The 25,000-nt window shown below is 36.9% G+C and overlaps 1 protein-coding gene across 2 annotated transcripts in view; it reads right to left on the bottom strand.

Moving 5' to 3' along the window:
- Window positions 1-25,000, bottom strand: part of akap9 (A kinase (PRKA) anchor protein 9) — a 134,001-nt gene that overhangs the window by 107,272 nt on the left and 1,729 nt on the right. For both annotated transcript variants that reach the window (XM_077230145.1, XM_077230146.1), the window contains exons 2-6: window positions 11,252-11,470; window positions 6,771-6,815; window positions 5,383-5,439; window positions 3,397-3,558; window positions 1,686-1,841 (exon numbers count right to left, since the gene is read on the bottom strand). In XM_077230145.1, coding sequence (XP_077086260.1) covers window positions 1,686-1,841; window positions 3,397-3,558; window positions 5,383-5,439; window positions 6,771-6,815; window positions 11,252-11,470 — 639 coding nt within the window. The remainder of the gene's footprint in view (window positions 1-1,685; window positions 1,842-3,396; window positions 3,559-5,382; window positions 5,440-6,770; window positions 6,816-11,251; window positions 11,471-25,000) is intronic.

The following is a 25,000-nucleotide window of genomic DNA, read 5'->3' as shown; positions in this document are numbered from 1 at the left end:
CTTCGTTACAGTTATTGTTAGATTAGTTCTCATTATACTTCCCTTTATAGTTACTGTAATAGTTATCACTATAGTCTTCATTAAAATTAGTTATCGTTATAGTTATCGATGTAGTTATTTTTAGAATTATAGTTACAGTTATCATTATAGTTGAGTTATAGTTACAATTATAGTATATTTTTTACGTCAGTCATCATTACAGTTATTTTTAGAATTATAGTTAAAGTTATAGTTATTGTTAGTTATTTTTAGAATGATCATGAAAGTTATCGTTAGTTATTTTTAGAATGATCGTTAAAGTTATAGTTATTGTTACAGTTATGGTTATCGTTATAGTTATTTTAGAATTATCATTACATTTTATTTATCGTTATAGCGATTTTAGAATTATCGTTATGTTATATTTATTGTACAGTTCTTTTTAGAATTATCGGTACAGTTATAGTTATTGTACAGTTCTTTTTAGAATTATCGTTACAGTTATAGTTATCGTTACAGTTATTTTAGAATTATAGTTAAAGTTATAGTTATCGTTAGTTATTTTTAGAATGATCGTTGAAGTTATAGTTATTGTTATCTTAGAATTATCGTTAAGTTTATAGTTATTTTTAGAATTATCGTTAAAGTTATAGTTATTGTACAGTTCTTTTTAGAATTATTGTTAAAGTTATAGTTATCGTACAGTTCTTTTTAGAATTATCGTTACAGTTATAGTTATCGTTACAGTTATTTTAAAATTATCGGTACAGTTATATTTATCGTACAGTTATTTTTTTTAAATCATCGTTAAAGTTATAGTCATCGTTAGTTATTTTAGAATAATTTTTTCAGTTATAGTTATCATCACAGTTATTTTTAGAATTATCGTTAAAGTAATAATTATTTTACTGTTCTTTTTAGAATTATCGTTACAGTTATAGTTATCATTACAGTCATTTTAGAATTATAGTTAAAGTTTTAGTTATCGTTAGTTATTTTTAGAATGATAGTTATAGTTATCGTTATCTTTATCTTAGAATTATCGTTACGTTACAGTTATTTTAGAATTATCGTTAAAGTTATAGTTATTGTACAGTTCTTTTTAGAATTATCGTTAAAGTTATAGTTATCGCACAGTTCTTTTTAGAATTATTGTTACAGTTATAGTTATCGTTACAGTTATTTTAAAATTATCGGTACAGTTATATTTATCGTACAGTTATTTTTTTTAAATCATCGTTAAAGTTAAATTTATAGTCATACGTTAGAGTTATTTGAGAATTATTGTTTCAGTTATAGTTATCGTCACAGTTATTTTAGAATTATCGTTAAAGTAATAGTTATTGTACTGTTCTTTTTAGAATTATTGTTTCAGTTATAGTTATCGTTAGTTATTTTAGAATTATCGGTACAGTTATATTTATCGTATAGTTTTTTTTAAAATCATCGTTAAAGTTATAGTCATCGTTAGAGTTATTTTAGAATTATTGTTTCAGTTATAGTTATCATTAGAGTTATTTTTAGAATTATCATCACAGTTATTTTAGAATTGTCAATAAAGTAATAGTTATCATTACAGTTATTTTTAGAATTATCGTTACAGTTATAGCTACAGTCTGTTCTAAATAATAACGCAATCAATATAATGAAGTGTTTTTGTCCACAAAATAAGCATCACGCAGGAACAGTAGCGGCGCGTCTGGTACCTGTTGGAACTGAATCTGCAGTTTCTGGCTTTGCTCGGTGAGCTGCAGGAACTCCCTCATCACCTCCTCCTTCTCGGCTCGCGCCTGCTGCATGTTAGCGGTGAGCTGCGTGATGATCTCGTCCCTGTGTTTCAGCGCCTCCTCGAACTCCGGCAGCTGTGGACACAAACACGATTACACACCGGACACGTCATTTCAGCAACCCTGGACATCTTGGAGTAGCTATGTTGTGAATTTAAAAGTGCTTTCTGTAAGAATGACAGCTAGTGGTCGAAATAGGTACTGCAGTCCAAATTCAAAATATCGGATATTGTCGTTTCCCCACCTCCTCAGACTCGACACTCACATGGGTTGCCAGTTTGAAGACATGCAACAGGAAGGAGCGCAATTGACAACGAAAGCCGAGGAAACTTACAGACTGTAAGTTGATTTATCCGCGTTTTAATATGCTCTCGTTCATAGAGATTTTTCGATAGATATCGAGGCTTTTTAGGTTGTGTGAAATCTGCAATCTCTGACCCAGTTTGTTTGCTGGTTTCCATGACTACAATACGCTGCGTTTCCCATCAACTGGCATCCCAGGGTGTCGAAACACTATTGGCTGAACTGGCAGTGGGCGGAGTCACACAGACCAAAACAAAACCCGACTGACAACACGAAACATGTAAAATAAGTGTTTTTCCTAAATATCTCCAAACATATTATGATATTTTTATTTTAGTTAAAAAGTTACAAACAGCACCTTTAACTTGTGCGCAAATTTGGAACAACACAAAAAACAAACGTGAAAAAAGCTGCAAAGTGTTTAAGTGTTCAATGTGTTTAATATGTTTTAAACGAAATCACTTCCTGGGGAAGTTGGTGCAGAATATCAGTATTAAAAGTGTAAGTTGCTTTAATGTGGCTGTTTTTCCCTCCATCATAAACGAGTTTGTCTCAGTGTGTCAGACGAAACGCAATAAACGCTGTCATGTTCTCTTGCGTTTGGTTGCTGGTGTTTGAGACGCTTCTGGAGGGAATTGGCCCGATAAGAAAATTGGCTGATATATTAAAGCCAATAAATAATGTATTATTTCCTTCAGCGGAGACACTTCAGATGCGCACTGTTCAACACGATGGTTTTGAATTGCTGCAAATATGATTGGAATCACTTCATATACAGTTCAGTGCAAAATATGCATCGCAAGTCTCTCATATCCAGTACATAAAATTATAATGAGAACAATATAATTGTGTGCTTGGGACATGGATTTAATGGTGAGATTTTTGTTTTTGTAATCAGGCTCTCAAAAAATATATACAAATATGTATTTAGATTTATCGGCCAATATATCGGTTATCGGCTTTCAAATATAAAGAATTATCGGTTAATGGTATCGGCCAAAATTTTCATACCGGTTCATCCTATAAAAACGTATATGCCTCAATTGAGCGCATACAGTTATGCACATCTTGAAATTTCCATCCCATCCTAAATTTTGCATATAAAAAGGGGGATGGAAGTATAGCTAGTCTTTTGGACTGTTATGAAACTTAATTGAAAACCTCCTCAGGTCTCGAACAGCAGGGGACCGTCTGTATTTCAATGAAACACCTTTTCCTGTAGATTTACATGACAGAAAGTGACTTTCTTGGCTGCATAATAGAGTGAATGTCGCTCACAGTACAGCTCTGTGAAACGGCGAGTGGTTAAGGCGACGAGCACACGCACCTGCTGCCCTCCCTCGGGCCCGAACGCTCTCCGGATCTCCTCCAGCTCGCGGCTCAGCTCCTCTATGGCCATGCTCTTGGCAGCCAGCTCGTCCTCCATGACCTGGATCTGACTCTGAGGGTCAGGCTCCATCTGTGCTTCAGACTGAGGGAGATCCTCCTCCTGTCGGAGAAACCAGAACCGAGTCAGAAGTAGAACCAGAGCCAGAAACGAGTCAGAACCAGAACCAGAACCAGAACCGAGTCAGAACCAGAACCAGAACCGAGTCAGAACCAGAACCAGAACCAGAAACAGAACATCATTAGCTCATTAAACATCCTTTCCACCCAAATAGTGCCGGAGCTCGGTCAGGAGAATCTGGGAAACTTATACTGAATCTCAGGGTTATTATAGGTAACTAGCCAAAAACATTTTTGTTAATTGAAATAAATAAACGTTAATTGAAATAAAATAAAATATTTTTAAAAAACTAACTAATTTTATTTAGTAAACATATATTTCTAATAAGCCATGGGGCTATTATAGTTAGCTAAAACATTTTTGTTAATTGAAACTGAATAAACGTTAATTGAAATAAAATATTTTTTTTTTAAAAACAACTAATTTTATTTAGTAAACTTACATTTTTAATAAATCACTGGGTTAGTATAGTTTATAAAAATCTTGAACTTATTTTATTTCAGCTAGTTTATTTTCAGCTCGTTTACCTTTTTATTTAGAAAGATTTAAATAAATGATTCAAATTTTTAATAAAACATGAATATCATTTAGTAAATTATTGAATTACTAAACAAATTACTAAATGTACCTTTTATGCAATTTAAGCATTTTTTATGCTAATTTTTCATTTTAAATTAATTGAAACGAGCTTGTGCTTAAATAAAAAACAATCCAAAAATAAGTGAAATAAATAATTAATAAATAAAATGAATGCAAACAAATGCTAAAATGAAAGCATACAATTAATACAATTACAATTAATTTTACAATTAATACAATTAATTTTATTTAGTGATTTAACAATTAACTGAATGAAATTTATTTTTAATAATTTTATTATGTATTATTTAATAATTTATTTAAATATTTCAACTTTTATTTATTTAATTATTTCATTCCATATTGATGTACTAAAACAACAAAAATTAAAATAACTAAAACCTAAAAACAGACTAAAATGTTAATTAAATTTAATTATTTTTTTTGAAAAAATACAAATTAATTAAAAATATAACTATTAATGCTAAATATTATAATATATAAGATGTATATAAGATGTAATATAATATGTACAATAAAAACTATAATAGTTTCTTAATTATACTAAAATAACACTGCGAATTCTCTTTTCTCTATTCTTTTTCCGTTCTGTCGATAGTTTAAGGCCGTGTGTCCACAAAAGCGCAGGTACTTTTGCCGAAAGTTAAAAAAATGTTCAACTGTAGATAAATCGCAGCGTTTATCAGTTATGCTTTTTACCCAGCCATCCAATCACAGAGGAGGAGGGGCGGGGCAAATACCACAGCGACCAATCACAACATCCCACTTGTAAAACAGCAACAGATGACGAGCTACTTCACAGTGTATCGACATTTTTATATTTAGAAACAAACTATCTGTGAAATCAGATACTAGTAACACTTTCATAGCAGCCAAAGCGTCTCAAACGCTAAGACATTTTCAGAAGAGCGTCTGGCGTTTTGTTGGACACACAGCCTTATTCCCTGTAAAAGCTAAACGTCTGTCTTATATAAGCATTTTTACACGCTCTCCTCCACCAATATCATATACACCCAACAAAATGCCAGCAGCCCGTGATTTGAGTAAGCGCAGTTAAAATGGCACAGAACGCCTCAGCATTAGCATCTCCACAGCATTAGCATCTCCACAGCTGAGCTGAAGGTAAAGATAGAGATAAACAGGGGGATGATGTGAGGTTAGTGTGTTAGCAGGAGAGAGAGAGATGCAGCGAGGGAACTACTGTACCCTGATCACACACGACCATGGAAAACCACTGTCAGTCCTCTCCTGGAAACCATTTACCTGTCAGTTCACAACATCACACATCAAAGAGTGCACACACAAATCACCGCACAAAACATGACATCATTTGCCCTTCAGATACTGTAATGTGTGCAGATGTTTCGCTTGTTCTGTTATTCTCAATGCTGACTCTTGTTAGATTCAGTATTTTCCTGTATTATATTTCTGTAATAGAATCATGTTTTATTTAATTTTATCACCTCATTTTAAATTTATTTCATTCTATATTCGTACTTTTTCAAGAAAAAGTCAATACCACAAATAAAATTACGTAATTAGCTAATTGTTAATGAAATGAAAATAATGTCACAGTCCAAAAAATCCTAATGTACAAAATAAAAACAATACCTACACCTAAATAATAAATAAATAAAATAGTTTTGTTTTGAATGTGCTTATTAATAAATAAATACAATTAATTAAGTAATAGTTTTTGTATGGATAATTGAGGGGAATGTGCTTAATAAAAAATTAAATATTTTTTGTGTTGATAATTGAAGATAAATGTGCTTAATATAAATAAATTAATAAATTAATAATTTTTGTATTGATAATTGAGGAGAAAAGTGCTTATTAAAATATATAATATTTTTTGTATTGATAATTGAGGATAAATGTGCTTAATATAAATAAATTAATAAATTAATAATTTTTGTATTGATAATTGAGGATAAATGTGCTTAATATAAATAAATTAATACATTAATAATTTTTGTATGGATAATTGAGGAGAAAGTGCTTAATGAAAATATATAAAATAAATAAAATAAAAAGTTTGTGTATTAATATATGTGGAGAAAATATGCTTGTAGAAGATAAATTAATACTTAAGTAAATAAATATATTTTTGTATTGTAATTGAGAATAAATGTGCTTAAAGAAAATAAGTAAATAAATAAATAAAGTTTTTATAATAGGAGGAAATGTGCAAAAAATAAAATAGTTAAATAGATAAGAGAACTAGCATTATTAATCTTATTATTATTTAATTTAATAAAGTATATACTATACATTATTCATATTACACAATTTAATCTCTCTTTATCTGGTTATGGATTAAGCTGTGTTCAGAAGCAGTTTTGGTGTCTGTGAAACTTTGGTCTCTTCAAGGTTTTCATAAATTTCAGGCAGGATTTTCAAGCCTTCACTGCCTGGCAACCACAGGTCACATGATGCATGCGCACAGGAGCACAAACGGTGAAGGTTTCTGCATCGTAACGGTCCACAAGCACAGTTTCATCCCACGAGTCATTAACTAAACAAAACTGACTCACTCAACCTGAGCCTGAGAATAAAACCGGCTGAAACACTCGTGCAGAATAAGATCTTACCTCAGACGAACAGTCTTCAGCCGTCGTCGAGACTTCACTCTCGGGCTGAAAAACAAAACAAAATGAGGTCGCATAAGCAATTAAGTGCACATAATTGAGTCTTCAGTGTTAGTGGGTCACTAATCAAGACCGACACGGTTTTAAAAAATAGTCATCTTGAAATGAAAGCAAAGGACCTGAAAGAAACCCACCATATCAGAGAACAGACACTCTCCTCAGCGTCTCTTTAGGCATAAACGCATGACTGGCCCTGATGGCCCGCTGCTCTCGTTTGCTTTAGCGACGATCACGGCTAATTACACTGATGCATGAACGTCTGACCTACATCCAGTGTAATCTAGAGACGCATCCAGCTCAGAATAACCCAGCAGAACCGCTACCACAGACTAATACTGGGGACGTTAACACATGAAAGGTAGAACAATTACAACAGATCAGAGTGTGAGGTTAATGGTGTTAATGACTAGTGTGGACTGATAAAACTAAGAGAGTGTGAAAATTTACAAAAGATTTAATGTTATTTAATGATAGCAAAATTAGACAAAGTTTAATATAAATCCGGTATTTTTATTGGTTATATACACTACTGGCCAAACATTTGGAATAGTTAAGATTTCCATACAAATATGAGCTGTTTTCAACACTGATAATAATCATAAATGTTTCTTGAGCATCAAGTCATCATATTATACAGATTTCTGAAGGATCATGTGACACTGAAGACTGGAGTAATGATGCTGAAAATTCAGCTTTGATCACAGGAATAAATTACACTTTACTATATATTCAGTGTGAAGCACTTGAAAGTCCTCTTAAAATGTTGTACGAACCCTGAGATGAATAATGTAAAAACATTTGACTAATTCTGCCACAATACCATGGTTACAGTTAACGTTACTACATTAATGTCCATGGTGAATGTTGGTGATTTGTGAATTGAAAAGCCCTTCTATAACTTGTTCGTTCATGGCACGATGTTTCTCCTGGTTTCCACGTTAATGTGTTTGATCCAAGGTTATTTTCGTAAACGAAAACTGAAACTAAGACTAAAACTATTGGTCAAAAAACATTTTCGTAAACTGAAATAAAATTAAAAATTCATAATAAATGAAAAACTAAAACTAAACGAAACTAACAACAGTTATTGAAAAACTAACTGAAATAAAATAATAATTAGCAAAAATAAATAATAGTTTTCGTTATTAAGCTCTTTACTTTGGCGGAAAATCTGACCTGTGGCTGATATTGCGCTTCATACGCGTGAAGTTTCTGAGGCGATTAACCGCTGTCCTGTGATGCGCTCAATGAAGGACCGTAACGTAGAACACATGGCTAGTGCTAAGCGCTGTTCATAAAGGATGCATCTGTTGCAGTGGAATGGGAAATAACACGAGGTAATAAGACGCAAGTTGGACTTCTTTTAACTTTAGCGCAGCATTTTTAGAATGCCGTTTCATTTGCGAGACGCGGGTGCGACAGCAAAACAAGTTCGTCAAGCACAAAAAAACTTTAATGTTCTAGGCTACTATGTTTGAGATGTCATGTTTGTATTGAGGTTGACAGGCTGAAAGGTGCTGTTATTATCTTTGTTTTTATAAAACATTTACTGCTAATAATATCCACGTTGAGACATTTCCCTGCAATGTATGGAATACCAGGACACACACAGACACACAAATACACACACACTCTGGTGCACTATCTTTGTGGGGACTCTTCATAGACGTAACGGTTTTTATACTGCACAAACTATTCTGTCTTCTTACACTAAACCCCTAAACCTACCCATCACACAACTTTCTGCATTTTTTCATTTACAAAAAAGCTAATTTTGTATGATTTATAGCCTTGTGTACCTCAATGTGGGTCTCCACAGTGACACGAGTCCCCATGAGTCTGTGTGTATTCAGGTTTAATTCCCCACCAGGATAGAAAAACATATACACACTCACACACTGCATAGATACTTCATTATTTAATCACACTGGCTTCACAGCAGGTTGTGTTGGATGTAGTCAGATGAATTGAGCAAGGGTTTTTTTTATGTACCAGTGGTCACTCCGCCACATTTACAGCTGGAAAAAGTAAACTAGGCACGTTTAACAAGATTTCATCTTTAATATGAATCACTTTGTCTGAATTTTTCATATTTTTTTCTTGTATACTTTTAAGTTCCATTTATTTGGTGCTTTGTTAAATCTCAAACAATTATTTTATTTGTATTATTAAGATGTCTTCTCAAGAGTTAACTGTAATCTGGGCAAACATTAAACTTTGCTGAAATTAAGCGTCCCGCTTTGGTCTACACTGGAAGTGTTCTGTTTGCTCTGCTAAACTATAATTACTAAAACTAAATATGAAAATTAATAAAATAAAAACTAAATAGAAATGTCTTTGCAAAATAAAAACTAAACTAAAACTAACAAAACCATTAATAAAACTAACTAAAACTAAACTGAAATTTAAAGCAAATTTGAAAACGATATTAAAATAAAAACTAATTTAAAAAAGCAAAACTATAATAACCTTGGTTTGATCTGATACAAGAATGCTAATCTGAACGCTTCTCACTAGACCTCGCTGCGATGACATTAATACGGAGGCGAATTTAAACACTTTGTCCCTGGATCTCCAAGCGCTGTGTAGCATCGGTGTTGTGTGATGGAGATCGGCTTGTGAGTAAACCTGTTTTTAATATTGCTCAGAGATGATAAACGGTCCGCGTTGCACAGCTCAAACGAGAAGCATGGTTTTGTTTTGCTTTCCCTCTGTTCACAGTCTAATGTTTCTCATATGCAACAGAAAGGGCAACTCTTATCAGTTGGGAACTTCTAACTAAATTTAGTCGCAGTGGCAGGAAAAAAGGTCGCAAAATCTGACGTTTGGTCGCAGCCTGTGCTAGTTAAGTGTCTACAGACATGCATATTCACCATAGCAATAGTTTAATTTCTACTGTCTGCTTTGACTATGTCAGATTTCTGCAGTCACAAACGTTGTTTCCATGGCAACAGCTGCAGGAGGAAGTTACACGGCCACTTGAAACTTTGCCGTGGTAATTTAAATAATGTACACGTGTGTCAACTACATTACACTTTTTTCCTTCTCTTTGGAGAGAACGGTGCTGTCGCAGTTACGCAAGCAAACTCAATCAGAGGAGTCTTGCAAGACTGTGCCTGTGTTTAAGAGGGTTGTTTTTAATTCAAACAAAGAGACGGAGCCGCATAACCACACAGACGGAGGCGAACCACCGTTAGTTTCCTGGAGAAACCTCTGATGATGAAGCACATGATGCTTTCAGAGCAGAGAGAATAGAGAGAAGTGCTGCTATTCTGCTGCAAGGACACCGGATCACTCACACACACACACACACACACACACACACACACACACACACACTCACACACTCAAACTCAAACACTCAAACGCACACACTCAAACGCACACACTCAAACGCACACACACTCAAACGCACACACACTCAAACGCACACACACTCAAACGCACACACTCACACACACACACACACTCACACACTCAAACTCACACACTCAAACGCACACACTCAAACGCACACACTCAAACGCACACACACTCAAACGCACACACACTCAAAACACACACACTCAAAACACACACACACACACACTCAACCCGTTCAAACGCAGTTGTCTGTTGCCTGGGCAACCACTAATTTCACACACATCTATAACTACAAATACAGCCTAAACCTACCAGGCTTTAAAATCATCTACGCATTTATAATCACATTAATTTGTCAAAACAGTTTCGAAGAAAAACATGAAGTGTGCATAATATACATGCATACATATATAGTAGCGGGCGGTGCATTTCACACTAAGCCTTCAGCATAATGCTTACCAAAACTACTGATTATTTTGTATTTTTTTTCCTCAAGAAGACTTCAGTTACTCTGCTGTACAGGCATCGAAGCTAATGCTGAAAGTCGAGTCTGTCCCGTCGTATTCCTGGCACAAGTTTTACTTCGCTTTAGTGCTAATTGCTCGACAGAACAGTGGACACAGTCTCCGCAACACATGACGATGTGTACCGCTGACCCCGGCTCTCACACAGAGTTTTTTAAGGAAATCAATGAGATCAGCGGGACTTTTGCCTTCAAAATCAGTCCTGGCATAACGTACATTACAGTCCGTTCTGTTTCAACCCGGACAGATCGAACAGTGTGCCGTGACTCTGCGTTAAACTGGATAATGCCGAATAAAGGATTTTTTCCCGGTACGTTTGAAGTTAAGCCTTTAAATAAACAAAATAACACTCAGCACAAGTGCGCGTATGTTTTAAAAAACATAATTTAACATAAATAATCGCAACACTTTTTAAATAGCTCACTTAAAGTGTTTATTACATGCTTAAAATGAAAAAATGTAAATTAACAAAAATGTGTGTTACATTTACAATCGTGTGAAAGCAGACGGCCTGAAGCGGTGATGAACTCTGCTCACCTCCATGGTGTAGGTCTGGTCATGTGTGACGGTTTCTCCGCTGCGCAGGGTTTTTGAGAGGGAAAACACAGTGTTTTGATCTCCCGTCTGCTCGTCTCCCTCATCTCGGCTCTGCTCTTCTCTCAGACGCTCCTCTACATCCGATTCAGGCTTCTTTCTCTTCTTCTTCTGCTTCTTCTGGCCATCGGATTGAGCCTTCCTCTGTCGGTACTCGGCCAGCTGCAAGAGACGAGACACAGACACACACTCGTGAGCCACAAAAACACACACACCAATCGCACGATTGTACAAAAATCGGTAAAAAGACCCACGGAAAAGCGACACAGTTTAGTGAAGTTGAGGCGATTCATGACTGTTGATCTTCCTGCGTTCTGTCATGGCAAATCCTTTGCTTTAACAGGATTAGCACCACAGACGAGCATTAAGATTGACATCTGTTTCAGCAATATGCGACCGCATACGGTGACATCTATCTGTTTATCATTCATTTGAAGCATAAATCATGTTCAGGAAGGAATAAGAGCTTGAGAACATAAACATGAATCCTGTTGCTTGTGCTGGAAACGGGATCAGGACTTCCGGCACTAAAGTTTGTGAGTTAATACCCGAGCGGCTCACCTGATTACCTTTACTGACCCAAATACTCAACGTGAAGATCCTATAGAGCTTAAAGGGTTAGTTCGCCCAAAAATGAAAATGATGTCATTAATGACTCACCCTCATGTCGTTCCAAGCCCGTAAGACCTCCGTTCATCTTCAGAACACAGTTTAAGATATTTTAGATTCAGTCCGAGAGCTTTTTGTCCCTCCATTGAAAATCTATGTGCGGTATACTGTCCTTGTCCAGAAAGGAAATAAAGACATCATCAAAGTAGTCCATGTGACCTCAGTGGGTTAGTTAGAATGTTTTGAAGCATCGGAAATACATTTTGTTCCAAAAATAACAAAAACGACGACTTTATTCAGCATTGTATTGTCTTCCGGTTCTGTTGGGGATCCGCGTTCACGAGTCCGCTGACGTAAGACGAGCTGACGTGTTATCTGGTGCGCCCGAGCTTCGTTTACAGTCTGAGGGAGACGCATGCTGTAAACAAAACAATCTTTGCAAACATGTCTAAGGATTTCGACACAGGGGAAGACTTGCATTTTTTTTTAACCAGACATATTTATTTGAACCCGAATACACGGACACACCAGATACACGTCAGCTCGTCTTACGTCAGCGGACTCATGGAAGAGAATACAATGCTGAATAAAGACGTCGTTTTTGTTATTTTTGGAACAAAATGTATTTCCGATGCTTCAAAACATTCTAACTAACCCACTGATGTCACATGGACTACTTTGATGATGTCTTTATTGCCTTTCTGGACAAGGACAGTATACCGTACATAGATTTTCAATGGAGGGAAAGAAAACTCTCGGACTAAATCTAAAATATCTTAAACTGTGTTCTGAAGATGAACGGAGGTCTTACGGGCTTGGAACGACATGAGGGTGAGTTATTAATGACATCATTTTCATTTTTGGGTGAACTAACCCTTTAATTCATGATTTAAGACCGAATGTTTACTTTTTTAATGTCTCTGCTTTTCCTGTGAATTATTAATTTAAAAAAAAAAGTGCATTTGGCAGATATGTTTATCCAACGGTCGACATGCATTCCCTAGGAATCAAATTCATGACTTTGGCGTAGCTAGCACCATAATTTAGTGTTTGAGCTGCAGGAACGACCAATCCCTCTTATTTTTCGACTTCTTTCCAGACCACATTTTTAATCAATTCCCAAAAGAAAAAGATCAAGTGCCTCCTTAAATTTTTTCTCTTTATCCACAAGTTTCCTACGTTCCATGAGGCCTTGCGTCAAAAGTGGGCGCGTCTTCCGGTTTGAAGTAAACAAGCGAGACGTGACACTCGTTCATTCATTCAACAGTTGACAGTCATTCAAGATGTAACGTTAGCGATCCAAACTTGCTAACGATGTGGGAACATAACCTCAACGAAATTAAAAAAGAGTGAAATAGCAGCAACTTAGGCTACTAGGGATAGGCATTCGATTACATTTTCTTAGTCGATCGTCGGGAGAATTAACGATAAACTAACGTTATAGGCTAAATATGAGGGAAATACACATGCGTTACAGACGTGACACAAAAAAATCGTAAATTTTTAGGTGGCAAATTTTTTTTTTAGTAATTCTGTGAAATGTGTGAATTACACTGCGCAAACCTACTACCCACTGGATGAAGAAGGGTGGGCTCTCCACAGAAAATAAAATATTCAATTTATTTTATTTTTCATGTTCGCATTTATGAGGAAAATACAATGTTACGGGCGTGACAGTTCCCTGAAAGCGTTAGCCTACTAAAAGACTGCTTTAAAACTTTTACAGACCTCAAACAGAAAGCACTAAGCCTTTCTTTAAAGTTAATTTTGTTTTGTATTAATTGTATCTTCATTCTAATCAATGTTTCATCAACACATTACCTGGATTTAATAAATAATAAGTAAATATAGCAGACAATAATATCACCACACGGAGGCGCCGGCGCCTGAACTGCAGCTCGTCTCATAAATGAACCGAAACTCAGCGTAGTCTACTTGCCTTACAGACCTGAGAAATATATATTATCTACAGAACACTTGAAATGTCTTAAACGGAACAATTTAAAACGAAAGAAAACTATGTAATCCTTTTGAAATGTGCATTTTTCTCCGGCACGTTCACTACTGTGAAGATCGCGAGTCAGCATCGACACAGAAAACACTTGTTTATTAATAAATAGCCTAATTAAAATGTATCATTGTTATATTTTACATATTCATAATCATTACTTTTGCCGGTTCTTTGTGACAGCTTTTATGTGTTTTATTGGCAGCGCCACCCTAACATGTTACATGAACACGTCTGCATCAGCACCGAAAACATGGAGATGTTTATATAATGGGATAATTGTAGGCTATAATAAAATTGGCCACTGAATTAGCACATGTTGTCCATGAGCTCCGTAACGACATCTCTCATATAGTAAATAGTAAAAAAAATTATCCGAAAAAAAGAGAAAACACCTAGCCTCTTCGCTAAATAGCACATAAAATACCATTGGTATGCTACTTCCGCCGCCTGACCGGAAGTTGCACCCACTTTATTTTTTACAGTAGCGCTCCCCGGAAACAGGTGGATAGAGCCCATATTTTGCCCTTTCACAAAGTCTTGATGTTGTTTTTAAGCTCTACTAGAAAAGGTTTTCCTGCTTGAATGTTGATTATTTTCCTCATATTCTCCATTGTTGCGGCTCCTCTCTTCCCAGTCTGTCAGTAACGCTCCGTTTACTTCCTGTCTTTATGAAGCCCCTCCTCCTGAAAAGCACACTGTGCTCTAATTGGTCGGTTGGATCAGTGTGTTGTGATTGGCCGAGCGCTTCGAGTGTGTTTGGGAAAGTCCCGCCTCTTACCATAAACACCAGTTTAACAATACTAACTAACTCACCCCAGGCCCCGCCCCTTTATTCTGCGTATGAATTATTATAATGAGGAATATTGTGACGTGTTCATTCCCGGAAGAAACTCAAGACTACAATGGACGCGTTTCAGGAGTTCAGAAACACTGAAGCTGATATAGAGAATAACTGGAGCTTTCTCATGATCAAACAGCAACATTACACACTAAACACAGATGAAGATGGAAAAAAACACCCCATTAAATAGCCTTTTATATTCAGAAATACAGCACACTACAGAAGTAAAACGAGTCTCATGTCGTTTCATATAGTTTAACACACGGATAACCAGAACAACTGACAGAGACAGAATAACGGCGACTGTGACTGAACACACAACCGTACATCACAAAACCAGCAGCTGGGAGAGAAAGAAGTGGCCACCTGTCTGCAGACACACACACACTCACACACAGCTGTTGTGTGAGAGCAACAAACATGTCTCACTATTTTCATCAGAGTCTCCAAATCACACAAGTTCATATGAGATTTACTTCACAAGGATCTTTCAGTTTCTACGAAGACTAAAATCCACATATAATAATAAAAATAAATATATCTTTGTAATAGTGCATCAATGAACATACGCATAATTGACTACAAATGTATAACCTAAATAAAGATCACGTGAAATGTAGCCGACTTAATCAAGTATAAAATAAGAGTAACCTGAAATACGACATCATGTACATTTTAATTCACTTTATTTATTAATTTGTATATTCCATGAAATATTTGATAATTTTCATTACATATTAATTTAATGTAGTTGGTTAGAGCCCTCCATAAGTTTCAACAGAACCCATGAAGAAAATAAGGTCTGTTTTTAATCCACTGATAACTACACTGATAAATAATTGCCATAATTTGTTATAGTTCCATAAAGTGCTTTCAAAACCAATCTCCGCCTCTATAAATGCTGAACATCTCCGTCTGGATCAGAACATCAGGAGCGCTTTGACATTTTACCCAGAAACCCCCTCTCAAACGCTCAAGAACATGAGTGAGAAACGCATTTCACATTTCCCAGAAAACCTCTTAACGCCCGAGCCGAAATACAGCCGATTGATAAAAGATAAAAAATAAAAAAAAGTGTCTCTTTTACTGTTACCATGGCGACGGATCAGGAATCCAACATGCGGCTTTTACATTATTTAGGCAAATAAGCAAAAAGAGTGTTCGGACCAACGTACGTCCATTACAGTAAATGAACACTAATGAGTGGAGAGGGAGAGTCTGAACACACACTCCTGATCTCTGTGCTCAATAACAGCTGATCCCGGGTCAGAGGCGTCCCGCGGGATCAGAGCGCCGGTGTCTGGGATACAGCAAAGACTCCTGGGAAAGTTCAACCGGAGAAACAAAACAGCTTCACAAAGGCCAGCGGCTGTAAAAACATCCCTCGACGAGAACTCACAATATCTCACCAAACTCACACACAACATGCAGATTAAACACATGCAACAGAGACACTACATACTCTCACACTATATATGGCAACTATGATGGTTGATGCGTCAAAATGATCGTGATTTTAACGGTAAAAGACTTTAAAATGCTACAGTGAAAAACTGTTAATAGGCTAACAAAGTTTCCGTACTGTATAAAGGTGAATAACTGTGATAGATCTAACCGTACATTTAATATAATTTTACAGTTAAGGAAAGTTGTATAATTTATAGTGAAAAAGTTTAAATTGACAAAGTCCCTGCGTGACCCATTTTATGTATTTTTGTTGAAATAACTTTGTTTCTTCATAGTTTTTCCTAATCAGTTATGTACATTAGGGTTTTATGTTACATTTAATGTTGTTTAATTAATGTTTATTAGGTTTTTAAAATTTCATGTGTGTGTGTGAATGACACTGAATCTTCTATATATTAATATTAAGTTTCTCAGTTTATGGAAAAGCTATCTGTGATGATCTTTGTTTCATCATGTGACTCATCTCCACTGTGATTGGTGGTTGTCAGTGTATTACAATAGTACAGAACAGATATTAGCACTTAAATCGATCGGCAAATTAACATTATATCAGATAGTGAAATACGTGTTTTTACTGTAAAATTTAAGTTAAGTTTGTTGCTACCGTATTTTTACGGTACATTTCTGGCAACCACAGCTGGCCGTTTTTTACTGTAAATTTTACGGAATTATTTTTTACAGTGTATAGTTTTCTCTGATTTAAAAAAACAAAAAAATCCACACTTCGTCCAAGGCCTGACATGACTGTCTAAACACTTTACAATAAGGTCTCCTTTGTTAACATTGATTTATCAACATTAATAATTGTTAATGTAAGTATAAAGAAATAAAATATAGTTGTTCATTGTTTGCTCATGTTAGTTCACTGTGCATTTACTAATGTTAACAAAAAATTGGCTTTTAAAAAAGTATTAATAAATGCATTAGAAGTATTGTTCTTATTGTACGCATTGGCTCTAATTCTATTACAGGCCTAATCAGACTGATTGCAATTGTAGAAAATGTAGTGTGACTGTGATGTTGTGTGATACTGGAACGGTAAAGTCCACTTCTGTGGGTCTCCAGAAAAACCCCAGAAAGCAACAGCAGGAGCCGGAAGCTAAGCAATCGCACAGCTTGAAATTACATTTAATTTGTTTTTCCCCACAAAGGCTGGCATTAATCTGTGGGTTATCTAACCAGCGTCCCCTGCTGACACACGGCTGGCCTCTGGAGACGTGGCTCTGGTGCTGAACTGCTCAGTTCTCCTGGGTTACCGACTTCATGTCAACCCGTTTTCAGAAAATGAATGCTTTCATTCTGCAAGGACACATTAAATTGATCAAAAGCGACAGGAAAGACATTCATAGTGTTACAAAAGATTATATTTCAAATAAAAGCTGTTCTTTAAAACTTTCTATACAGCAAAGAGTCCTGAAAAATAAAATGCATCACAGTTTTCAACACTGATAATAATCATAAATGTTTCTTGAGCATCAAATCCTCATATTATACAGATTTCTGAAGGATCATGTGACACTGAAGACTGGAGTAATGATGCTGAAAATTCAGCTTTGATCACAGAATATAAATTACACTTTACTATATATTATAGAAAACAGCTGATTTACATAGAGTGCCGAAGTTATGATGTCACTTTGTAGGCCAAAACGCCAAAAAAGGTCTGTGGTTAGCAAAGCCTCTAAATATTTTCAGGTTTTGATCTATGACATAAAACACACCAGTTATAACCTGCATGTGGTTTTTTAAACTTTATATAGGCTTTAAAAAGTATACATTTTGGATTAACTTGTAAAGATTATCTTGATAGACAAAACGTGTAAGGGTCTGAACTCTTTGTTGAACACAGATCTTAATTTTTGCGTTTTTCCAAAAATCTATGGGGAAAATGCATAGCTTTTCGATCAAGGGAACCCATGCGCCGCTAACTTCCGAGTTGTCCTACAAAGTGACGTCATAACTTCGGCACTCTATTGGAATAATATCACACTGTTTTTACTATATTTCTGATCAAATAAATTCAGCTTTGATGAGCAGAAGAGACTCTTTCAAAAGCATTAAAAAAGTTACTGACTAATTTTTTCCCAAATTCCGTTTTTTTTCCGTTTTAATTTTTGGGAATTCAGTTTTATTTTACCCTTTACTGTTATTTTAGTCGTTATTTTAGGGAGGCAGAGAGAGCAAGACAGTTTGAAGACGTGTGAGTGCGCGCGCGACCGGGGCTTTCACTCTGTGCTCGTTCTCTCGGTAAACAAGCGCAGCAGTCACTCATCTACATCGCTCACCTACATCGCTCACCTACATCGCTCACCTACATCGCTCACCTACATCGCTCACCTACATCGCTCACCTACATCGCTCACCTACATCGCTCACCTACATCGCTCACCTACATCGCTCACCTACATCGCTCACCTACATCGCTCACCTACATCGCTCACCTACATCGCTCATCTACATCGCTCATCTACATCGCTCATCTACATCGCACATCTACATCGCTCATCTACATCGCTCATCTACATCGCACATCTACATCGCTCATCTACATCGCTCATCTACATCGCTCATCTACATCGCTCATCTACATCGCTCATCTACATCGCTCATCTACATCGCTCATCTACATCGCTCATCTACATCGCTCATCTACATCGCACATCTACATCGCTCATCTACATCGCACATCTACATCGCTCATCTACATCGCTCATCTACATCGCTCATCTACATCGCTCATCTACATCGCTCATCTACATCGCTCATCTACATCGCTCATCTACATCGCTCATCTACATCGCACATCTACATCGCTCATCTACATCGCTCATCTACATCGCTCATCTACATCGCTCATCTACATCGCACATCTACATCGCTCATCTACATCGCTCATCTACATCGCTCATCTACATCGCTCATCTACATCGCTCATCTACATCGCTCATCTACATCGCTCATCTACATCGCTCATCTACATCGCACATCTACATCGCTCATCTACATCGCTCATCTACATCGCTCATCTACATCGCTCATCTACATCGCTCATCTACATCGCACATCTACATCGCTCATCTACATCGCTCATCTACATCGCTCATCTACATCGCTCATCTACATCGCTCATCTACATCGCTCATCTACATCGCTCATCTACATCGCTCATCTACATCGCTCATCTACATCGCTCATCTACATCGCTCATCTACATCGCTCATCTACATCGCACATCTACATCGCTCATCTACATCGCTCATCTACATCGCTCATCTACATCGCACATCTACATCGCTCATCTACATCGCTCATCTACATCGCACATCTACATCGCTCATCTACATCGCTCATCTACATCGCTCATCTACATCGCTCATCTACATCGCTCATCTACATCGCTCATCTACATCGCTCATCTACATCGCTCATCTACATCGCTCATCTACATCGCTCATCTACATCGCTCATCTACATCGCTCATCTACATCGCTCATCTACATCGCTCATCTACATCGCTCATCTACATCGCTCATCTACATCGCTCATCTACATCGCTCATCTACATCGCTCATCTACATCGCTCATCTACATCGCACATCTACATCGCTCATCTACATCGCACATCTACATCGCTCATCTACATCGCTCATCTACATCGCTCATCTACATCGCTCATCTACATCGCTCATCTACATCGCTCATCTACATCGCTCATCTACATCGCTCATCTACATCACTCATCTACATCACTCATCTACATCACTCACCGGTCAAATAAGGCTTCAGCGGGACAAAAATAGGGTTTAGAAAGGCTGTCAGAAAACAGGGCGCGAGTTCTAGTTTTCTTGCGCTTGATGTTTAAACTGACAGGAATTGCAAATTGATTACCCGGACAAGTGACTTTTGTGCATGGACAAGTGAAACATAAATTTACATGTCCGAAGGATAAGTGCCTCAAAAAGTTAATGTCGAGCCCTGATATGGACCAAACAATTACTGACAACAGATAACGCGGATCAGAACAAGGTCACACAAACATTGTGCGCTGCTGTTAATTAAGATCATGATAGCGGAGTGTGTAGGACGTGTTTAATTATGCAGCCGCTTCAGTTTCATTATAATATCTCTTGAGTGACACTGACTGCGTTTACTGGCCAAGCCAATTATCCTAGAATTATCCAGAGCTTTTAGCCTGCAATCACAACACACACACACACACACACACACATGCACACACACGCAAACATACACGCACACGCAAACATACACACACACACACAAACTCTCACACAGTCACTCTTACACACACAAACAAACACACTCACACAAACTCTCACACAGTCACTCTTACATACACAAACAAACACACTTACACACACTCTCACACACAAACACACACTCACAAACAAACACACTCACACACACTCACAAACAAACACTCACACAAACACTCACAAACAAACACAAACTCTCACACACACACAATCACTCTCACACACAAACATACTCACACACACACACACACACACACACACACACACACACACACACACACACGCATACGCACACACACACACACTCACACACACATCAGGTGAAAGCGTTCTCTACACGCTGGGTTGGAACTATTGATTCTGTATAATGGAGCAGATCTGCAGTTAAACAGGAGCAGACGCGCGTCAGGCCTCGCTCTGTCTCAGCTAAAGCACAAGTTTAACACACACACACACACACACACACTTTAAAACCCTAAATGGTATAAATGTAGATCAGATCAGCAGATATCAGGCATCAGGTTTAGAACTGTAGTTTACATCGAGATAAAATCATTTCCTATGCTATGATTTGCACCATTTGTAGTCTTCAGCGCCGAGACCGCGAGACTGTTCTGCAGCCGTGATCCTGAGAGCCGCTTGCTAATGACACTAACAGCTAACACGCTAACAGCTGCTCTGAACGCCAGCCGCTCACTGCAGCAACACACACAGCAGATCTGAGCCAGTGTTGGGGTCAGGCAGGGGTCAGGGGTCATGCGCTCAGACACTCAGCGTGGTGGAAAGATGAACTGATGCATTTGGCAGATGCTTTCATCCAAAGCGACTTGCAATGCATTCAGGATATAATTGATAAATTGACTGGGAAATGGACCCAGGACCTTGTGTTGCTTGATCAATGATCTACGATAACAGTAACACTCCTAGCCACATGTGATGAGACTGCTGTTGTTCTTTCTTCATTACTGCTACATTTTACCATCAGAGTGAAAGTTTATCATTTGGACGTGTTTTGCCTTGCCAATTTACACATTCAAACCATTTTAAACGCGGAAAAGAGGCGAAAAGCAGGAATCAGCTGTTTGTCAGTTCTTTCGGTCTTAAAGTGACAGCAGCCTAATTTTCCTGCTGTTCTTTGTTAATAAAACAACAAAATACAGCTTTTACAAAGATGAAACTATATTCAATTTCTACAGTGAAGAAATAGTGTTATTTTACATTTATGCTTAATTATTCATTTCTGCATCTGAATATTACTGTTAGACTTGGAAACTTTGTTATTTAGGAATCATCTCTGCTTGTAATTTGTGTATTTGTTCTTATTTTATTACTGACTGTTCACTTGTGTTTAATAATGTGTGAACTTTATCAGTTAGGCTAGTAGTTTTTGCTGTGCTATCGAAGAACAAGAACAAAGCTCAAGTGAGCTTTAAGTAATAAATGAAAGTAACATTTACTTTTTTTTTTTATCTGAAAAATGATCCAATCCGTGGCTCAAAAAAACGTAATTGATCCAAACCTTGAATTCTGTGATCCGTCGCAACGCTAATGACAAATCTATATAACTGCACGCATGTCGAGCTGAGGAGAGATGTGCCCAGGGCCTGAAGTTAACTTTTTACCAGCCAATTTTTTTGTTTGTTTTGTTGTTTTGCCTCATAAAGGTGAAAAATAGAAATCACACAAACATTGTTCTTTAACTTGTAAGAATTCACATTTAAGTGCTGTCAAGTAATTAACAAAATCATTATAAGTAATAATAACTCTTAAGGGGGTTGCACACCGGATGCGCGGCGCTGTGCCGCGCAGAACCACATCTTTAAAATTCGAACACATTATTTTCTATCAGTGTACACACACCAGCAGCGCCACTCGGCGTCTGTCCGCGGCGCCCAGCAACGACTCAGGACCTTGTTCAAAATCCTGCCGCGCCACAGAGCGCCGTTTACATAGTTTTACATTAAATGTACATTTATTTGTCTCAAATCGTCGTTAATGTATATACTGACTTCACCCTGTAATGCAATATACATTTAGTTTTACATGCATTCACAGAAATCAGCTGCTTGAATGAAAATTGTTGATGTTATCGGACAGACGAAAAAAAAATAATAATAATGAATCACTCAATTCTCATTGGCTACCCGCCAATGTGGCAGGTAGATTGACAGTTTTACCCGCCAATTGCAAAATTCACCCGCATTTGGCGCGTGGTCACGTGTTAATTTCAGGCCCTGGATGTGCCTGAGCAATCACACACAACTCTACACACTCGCTGCACAGAGCATCACACACTGAAAGCCTTTCATATTTTACTGGACAAAACACACAATCAGTCTGCAACTAATTATTTTTGCTCCAAAGCAGCACAATTTTAAGAAACGTGTTTTTCTGCTTTTGTCCGCATTCACTCTGAATGTTTCCAAAAGAAAATATGAATGAATCATCTCTCTCCATCACAGGCGTCTTTATCCAGCAGCTCTTGACATTTCCTGTGAATGTGATGTTGTGCTCGAGTTTGCAGCACTGATCCACTAGTTGAGGGAAGTGTGAGAAGTTAAAGCTAGATGTCAAGATGACATTTAATTTGATTCAAGAATTCTAGCTCAAATGAACTCGGGTGTAAACAATGCATGAAATAAGGGATTATCTTCTTCAAAAAAGATTTTTATTCACAGTATTGAGGGTGTAAAATGGTGGAATAATTTTTTTAATTGCATCCTAAATAAAAGTTTGTGTTCACATAATGTGTGTGTGTACGGTGTATAATTAATTTTGTATGTATAAATACACACACATTGTGGAAATAGGCCCATCTGAAAACAGAGGCATTTCAAAACGATGATGCGTGTTTATTTAGTCATGTGACTCATTGTACCTATAAGGCCCTATGATTTCCAGAATCTAATCACAAAAATGGAATCTTATTTATGATTTCAATTAATTAGACATGCTTTAAATTTTAATTTAACCACACACCTTCTCACACACACACTCTCTCACTAACACACACATATACTCTCTCACACACACACACACACCCATACTCTCTCTCTCTCACACACACACACACACACACACACACACTCACATGCACACTCACAACCATGAAAACAGAGTCCAGAAAATATTAAATGAGAAAAATTTAAAAATTTAAAATTTAATCTGAAAAAAAACACAGATTTCTTAAGTGGCTGCTGTGCTGTTCGCTTTCACAGTATTGTTCAAGATAAATGTTACCTCATATTACATTCCTGCAAAAGACAACAGAACATTTACTCGCAATTGCTGTCCTGGTTCAAAACAGATATTTTGCTAAAAAAAAAAAAAGATGGAATAGCATGATAACATTATTATATCTGGTGTACTTCTCATTATGTTTTATGCATGCGCTGTGAGATTATTTTAGCGTTTTCCGATGTTTCAGTGCTAACAAGAAACTTCTGGATAGTGCTTGAAAACACTAGTGTGGATGAAGTGCGTTCAGAAACGTAAAGCTTAATCATGTGTCTAAAGGCTCTGTGTCCTGACACGCTCCAGCAGGTTATAGTGACCTGAAGATCTGTGCAATGACAGGCATGATGGGAAAGATCCGGTTTAGCAATCACTAGAAAATCCAGTCGCACAAGCCCATCCACATGTTCAGAGAAACAGCAGAGGAAGTCTTTATATTCACCCTGTAACTGCGGTCATATTCACAATGATTTCGCCCGTTCATATATTGATAAACGAGAGCTCACTGCATAAAGCACATAAAACACTCAAAAACGAACAACACAAAAAAAAGAGTTATTCTGCATTCGTTATAGGAGTTATCGTAAATGTGTGTTTCCTAGTTAAAAATTGAACATGAACGCCCTCTCAAGTCGTATTTACCACTGGGAAACTCTGAGATAATTTTGATACTGAGTTTCCGAGTTGGGCGTGTCATAAAATTTAAACAATAAAAAAAAAGTGTTTTTCCACAACAGCTACATCAAAAATAGCCTGTATTTGACCGAAAGTCCAGCAAGCTGACTATCTAGATAGCGCAGTGAATGTTTACATGGTTGTCAAAGAATGAGACATTATATAACATTTTGGCTTTAATGAGATTTCCACACTAAATAGGCAAGAATATTCCTCCATGATTATGTTCTTTCTGACATCAAAACACTTGAACAAGACAAACTCGTATTCACAACTTGGGAAGTGGGACAGCACGTGAAGGCAGCATTACTCTATGGTAAAGGTAAAAAGGTTGTAAAAAATGTTTTTAAAAAAGGTAAAAGTTGAGGTAAAAATGAGGCAAATATGAGTTAAATCACAAGTGTCAGTCGTTTTCTAACATTTCTGAGACAGCAGTGAGGTAAATAAAAGAAGGTAAAAAACTAGGCAAATGTGAGTTACCCTAGATCACAAGTGTCAGCTGTTTTCTGAGGTAAAATCAGAGGTAAATGCGAGGTAAATGTGAGTTAAATCACAAATGTCAGCTGTTTTCTGAGGTAAAA

Source organism: Siphateles boraxobius, unplaced genomic scaffold (assembly GCF_051911475.1).
Source record: "Siphateles boraxobius isolate OS27281-9 unplaced genomic scaffold, OSU_SipBor_1 14, whole genome shotgun sequence".
NCBI classification, from domain to species: domain Eukaryota; kingdom Metazoa; phylum Chordata; class Actinopteri; order Cypriniformes; family Leuciscidae; genus Siphateles; species Siphateles boraxobius.
Note: the sequence above shows the minus strand (reverse complement) of the source record. Positions and strands in the feature narration are given on the sequence as shown.